The sequence below is a fragment of the Drosophila serrata genome, unplaced genomic scaffold (genome assembly GCF_035046125.1).
Source record: "Drosophila serrata isolate PLE 108 unplaced genomic scaffold, ASM3504612v1 contig_241, whole genome shotgun sequence".
Classification (NCBI taxonomy): Eukaryota; Metazoa; Arthropoda; class Insecta; order Diptera; family Drosophilidae; genus Drosophila; species Drosophila serrata.
In genome coordinates, this window is record NW_028257139.1 from 3,557,220 (window position 1) to 3,563,559 (window position 6,340).

The 6,340-nt window shown below is 36.6% G+C and overlaps 1 protein-coding gene across 1 annotated transcript; it reads right to left on the reverse strand.

Moving 5' to 3' along the window:
• Nucleotides 1–3,229: 3,229 nt before the first annotated feature.
• RpL10Aa (Ribosomal protein L10Aa) lies at nt 3,230–4,061 on the reverse strand. Its single transcript, XM_020958300.2, has one exon. The coding sequence runs from the start codon at nt 3,958–3,960 to the stop codon at nt 3,310–3,312; it is 651 nt and encodes a 216-aa protein (XP_020813959.2). The 5' UTR covers nt 3,961–4,061; the 3' UTR covers nt 3,230–3,309.
• Between the last annotated feature and the right edge of the window lie 2,279 nt (nt 4,062–6,340).

A 6,340-nucleotide genomic window follows, 5' to 3' on the forward strand; every position in this document is an offset into this window, starting at 1 on the left:
TATATTTCCAAGTGCCCAGCCTTAATATTCCCATGAAGTTAGTTGCCTCAAAGTAAAGTAGTTCACTCAAAAAGCCATATTCTGCACCTAGGGACTTTCACTCCCATGCAGACTCTCACATAAACAAAAGAGGGGAAAAAAAACTATTTGCTAGATGAAAACTTTCCCCAACAATGGTCAATGTGTCCCTCGAATCCCCAAAGTGAGTTCGTAGGGGCGGAAGGAAAATCAGTTTTCCCTATTTACTTGAGCTCGACTTTCCATTTGTTTTCGCCTCACGATTGCACAACTTTTGGTTTTTCTTTCCTGGGTCTCGAATGCTGAATTTTTTCTTTTATATATTTTTTTTTGTGTTCCTAAAGGTCCTGTGCTCTTCACGGCTTGTTTATTTTTGCTTACACTTATCAAAATATTGGACGTACACATATTGTTTTGCCGGGCTGTCTGCATCCAGCATAAAGATATCGGAGTTGGGTCAACTGGAGAGTTTGAGACCCTGACCCCAGAGATCCCCAAAAGGACTCCACTCCCAACCCTGTTTGTCATCGGCCAACACAAAAACAAAAAGGAAAGTGGGGAGGAGTGGGAAAGAGTGGAAAATCTGTTGGGGAAAATAGGCGAAGATGAGATGCTCTTGAAGGAACAACAACAGTTTTATGTTTATATTTTCTTGAACAAACAAATCAACGGAAAATGGAAACCCAAAGGGTTTCTTTTCCGATTAAACGATTTCAGTTTTGGAAAGATAAAGCTATATCTTGAAGACTTAAAATCGAACGTGGAATATTTCAAAGGGTTTTTTTATATATAATTTAAAGTTGATTATAAGAATTTAAGATTTTAATTTCCTGGATAATTACTAATAATTACTCGAGCTAAGAGCTAATTAGTTTGAATGCTTATTTAAAATGGGTTAAGTAATGAATTTATTTGTCTTTCAATGTGTACAGAAATAGAAAAAATTAATGCATTAAATATTTAATTAATAATTTGAATTGTTAGTTACTGTATTACTAACTTTTTTTAATTGTTAATAATATACTTTTTTCCAAATATATAAATCCCACTTGGTAAAATATAAAGCAATGGAAAGCGATACACAAAAATTATCTTGCATGCCACCCACATTCTGTTGAATTTTTCGAAGCTTGCGAATGCCGTAACTTTCACTCTGTTGTCCGGGTTCAACGCCATTCGCATTTCCACGCATTTCCCATGCCACCACCCACTGAAGGAACGACCTTCCTCCTCCCATCTTATAGATACCCCATTTTATTTGCTCAGTTTGCCGCTGCTTAAGTTACTTTTGCTTTACGCTTGAATTTCTTTTTCTTGCCGCTTTCTTAGCCTTTTTTTGTGCCTTTTGCCTTTTCCCGCTCGCTGAATTTTCCGTTTTTCCTTAGCTCAGCAGCTCATTTGGTGGGTGTGTGTGTGTATATGTGTGCGTGGTCCTGTGATTTCTGGTTTTTGTTTTGTTCTTATTTCTTTTTTTTGTTTCTGTATTTCGCTCCGTTCGTGTGTTATTTTCATAAATAAATTTGCATGTCAAATTACATTGTTTATGGTATTCCTATATGAAAGACATATATCACTTGGCCAGATGGAATTGTTGGGCCTTCATCTGGGCGATGTCTGTCTGTCTGTCTGTGTGCGTACGAGTATCACACGTTGTTGACATCTTTGTTAAAATATGTTTACAAGCTGAAATTAGCAACAGAGAGAGAATGAGAGTTTTCCATCCATGATGCGGATGGGATCTGAGTCCTCATCCTGTGTCTCCGTTTCTTCGACTTCGACTTCGACTTTGTCTGTCTGGCTGTCAGAGTTGACAAGCGAAATGAATTCGTAATTGAGTTTCCCGATATGTTTTCCATGGGTTCCAACTCTGAAGCAGCCGCTCATATTCAATTTGAATAAGACATTAGCAACTTTGACTTTGAGAGCTGAGACTGAGGCGTTTTTCCATTCATTACATGGAGAGAAAAAATATTAAAAATAATACAAAAGGGGGTTATGAAGAGCTTACGATTTATAAAAATAAATTAAGAAAATAAAATTCTTCTAAACGATAAAAAATGCTTTCAAGGAAAATGTATCTCCTTTGAGTTTAAATTAAAGAATGAATCAGAAAAGGAATTAAAAGTTGTGGTAATTCTTTATGATACATTTTAGGATTTATTTTTTAGGTATTATAACTTTAGTCAAAAGCTTGAAACGTATTGAAGGTTTTATTTCCGACCCTATATTATATATTATATATCTATCTTAGGCAGAAAGCAAAATTTCATTAATTTTTCAAAATTTTATAAGGGGTTACATCGTTAAAACTGTCAAAAAATAGGAAAAAATTAAAATTGTTGTTAAATAAAGTATAGATTTATAAATAAAAACTAGCCAAGAAAAGATTTTCAAATGCAAATGTATGCTTCTTGGCTTAGTTATGAGTTTTTTCAATTGTGATTTGTCGAAAAAATTGCCTTAAAAAATATCGATAAATATCGAATCATAAAAAGCGAATTTTTCAAGTTTAGTTATGATCGGTTTTCGATTTGAACTTATATTTCGATTGCAAAAAGCAAGTGTATCTCAACTTCCTCAGCTAGTTTTCTTTCTTCTTATCTTTATAAATTAGTTATTAAATATTCTTCTTAACTTTTCTCTGCATTTATGCAATTGAAATTCTCAGCGTTACTCAATTCTTCAGAGGCGCCTTTCTGGCGGCGGTTTCACTCATCCGGCCCAAAGTTTTCGCTTGGGCCGTAATTATTTCAACATTCTTATCGACGGAGGAGCAACCAAACAACCATAATTATTGAGGATAAGTCAAGCGCAGCACATTTGTTGCCCCTTTGCTGGGGATTCCCCCCAATAAAAATGCGATCCTGATTAGCGTGCTCAGCATGTGCCGTGAACTTGTCTTATCTCCTTTGGCTTGGCTTAGGCCTACCATCCGAAAAGAAAACTGAAGAAGAAAATTTATAATGTATCGTTGAGCTAACAAAGGGATTGCTCATACGCCCCGTAATCCAAACTAAGAGTGGCATCAAGGGCAAAAAGGGAGGCGTAGGGCTAGAGAAATTATGTCACAGCTTACTGGAATTTTGTTGAATACTTGCAAAACAGGGAGTGAGGATGAACGAGATGACAGATACAAATAAGAGTGGGTTTATTTAAAATTATGGCCTTAATAGGAATTTAAAGAGACTAAAATCCATAATTTTAATCAAAGTTTTTCTGTTTATATGTTTTTAATACGAATGTCTTACAGTAATTTTATTTCAGTAGGACATTCGAAACATATTTTAGAGTTTAATAGATTCTTTGGGGTAATCCCATGGATGATTTTATATGAAGTGAGCGTACATTCTGCCAGTTCTCCTTTAGCAGGGATACCAGAAAGTTTATTGAAATGTTTAAATTTTGTGTTAGTTCTGTAACTTTCATGCCAATGTGTCCAACATTTACCGACAAACACTCAATATTCTTCATTTTTGGCTTTTTGGTGGCCAGTATCTTGATTTTGGTCATCATCGATTCCTTGTGGGACAGAGGAGTGAGAAATTTTCCTGCTTTAGTTAGTCCTGAACCCAGTAAGATTGGAATCTGCTTGATCAGTGACTCGGAGGCCAAAAAGGCATGGAAATTTCTGGCCATTTTCTTTACCAACTTTGGGTATTTGTTGATCTTTATGAGGTCATCCACATCGAGACATTGAATACCCAAAGTTTTGGCCTCATCGCAATGCTGTTGATCCCCGAAAATGCAAACCTTTAGCTGAGGGACTGCTATGTGATTTAAGAGAACACTTCCATGAAAACACTTTTCTTTGTTTAGATTGTAATTATTAAGACCAATTTGCAATTCCACGACTTCAAGACAGTTGCGTTCATTATCCTTAGAGTCCTGTATAATGTATTCAACTGCATTGTAAAGCGTGTCAAGCGATACTTTTGATGACATATTTATTTCTAGTTCTTAAGGAAAATCTATTACTTGAATTTGGGGGAATTGAATTGAACTATAAAACATGTATTTGACAGATAAACCATGGGTAAATGAATAAAAATAAAATAAAACTTGGTAATTGGAATAGAAAGTGCTTACTTTAACAACATTTTTCTTGCAGTTTTGTATTAATTTTTGAATTGAAAACACTTTTTATCTTATTCCGAATAAGTTTATACCTCCAGCCACAAGTCTGCTAACTTTCCCTTTTGTTAAATACAATTTTTCCAATTAAAACCAGCATACATATATACAACAAACCTAATCAAATAATTATTAAAATAATATAAGAGCAAAATAAATGGATATGAATTTAATTACTGAATCCCATTTATGTATGAATTAAGCTAACCAGCATTTCTCCCAATTGTCGTGATAATTTAGTTATCTGCAAGGTCTTTGGTCACTTTTCAGACCAAAAGTAAATATAATACTCAGTGTAATAATTCTATAAATTAAATTACTTTGAAAATTAGGGAAATCCCATTTCACTTAGCTGTTCTTATGCCATTTGTGGTCCCAGGTTGTGCATAATTGATTGGCCTAAACTGCAAAACGTTTGCCATTGGCTTCGACTCGCCGCTGGCCAAATTCGAAATTTCAAAATGCCACACGACAGATGCCACATTTCCGTGAAAATTTAGCAGCTCAGCGGGTTAAGTTCAATTCAGATCAACTTGGGTCAACGGTCGTCCCCTTGGCTCGGTTCACTTCCGTCGAGTTTTGTGCTAATTAGGGAAAGTGTTGCCGCCAGGTTTTTAGTGCAGCGTTGACAACATTGCAATGCTGAAGTCCTGTAGTCCTCGTAGTCCTGCAGTTATTTCGTCCTTTTTGGGCCTGCAGTCCTGTTGGTCTGGCAATTTGCAACAGCAACTGAAACTGCAGACTTGGCTTGTGCGTAATTATAAACGAAATTATAAGCTGCGGCCGTGCAACGGAGATTAAAGTGGAAATTGCAATTGCTGCCTGCCGTCTGCCATGATCAAGATCCTTGTAATGTCAGGATATTGCCTGGACATCATGGCGGCAATGAGGATTTGTTGCCTGCCAGTGCTAATTTACACATTTTGATTGCGGCCAACTGGCAGCGGAATGGAAATGGGAAAACTGGGGACAGAGAGAGAGAGAGGACTCACCTTGCCACTGCCAACAATCCACACTCAGTCGCGTTGTCGTCTTCACTGATAACATTATGCGGCATTTTTCTACAGCTTAATGCATAATTTGCGTCCTGGGAATAACGACAGCCAGCAGCACAAGGACACTGAAAGAATTTGGAGCTTAAAAAGCTAGAATATATGTCATAAAATCAAAGGAAAACCTAGGCCTGATTGCTACATTTCTGTATTTTTTTTCCGTGCATCAGTTTCCCGAGCAATAGCAGCTTTTCCGGGGTGGCGATGGGTGAGTGCTTTGGAAGTACTTACTGCCGTAAGATTATTTCACGTTGAGCCGCTTATTGGGCGGCATTTTTAGGATCCGTCTCTGGCAGAGAGCCCATTTCATCGGTCCTGGTTTTTGCCTCGAACTCGGTGTTTATCAAGATGCTGCTGTTGCTACTATTGCCCGGGTCCCAATTGAATTGCCACCAAAGTAGGTGCATTTAAGCTAGGGAAAAGCTCTGCCTTGGCAGTGAGTTAAGATTTTCCTGGTACCATTAAGGAACCTATAGAAGATAAGGTGCGAAGATTCGTAAGCAACTTTAATGGAAAGTTATGTCGATATATCGATATATGAGTGGGAATTAGATCTAGAAATTTTTCTGAGGGGTTTTATATTATATCATATTTTATTTTATTGTTTTTGCTGCTTTTAGTTATCAGTATATATTGTTTATTATTAAAAAACTTGAGCACATTGTGGTTAGAATGCTCTTTCCCCACAAAATGACAAATTTTATGAAGTGCCAAACTTTATGAAATATCCCACGTCCGATGCTTTAGCCCGATAAACTGTTTGCAAAACAAAAAAGTTCTCCCCTTTTTTCTTCGAAAAAACCCAACTCCCATTTGCCATAAGCTGTAAAGGACCCTCCCCCAAGAAGCCATCGCACACAACTCAATACAAACATCAAATGTCCTCGGCACTCGATCTGTAAATGCTGAAACGTTCAATGACTGTCCAGGCACCATATCGTTTCAGATATATATAATATATACATATATATATTGTATATATATTGAAGACATTGCCAAAGTTTTTCGCATTTTTGCACTTTCAGGCCAAACCTTTTTCTAATAGCAAATGTCAATTTATTTGGATGTGGAGGCGAAGAAGAAGAAAAAAAAAAACTAATAAGCAAATACTTGGCATAATTTTGTCCACACAGCCAGGA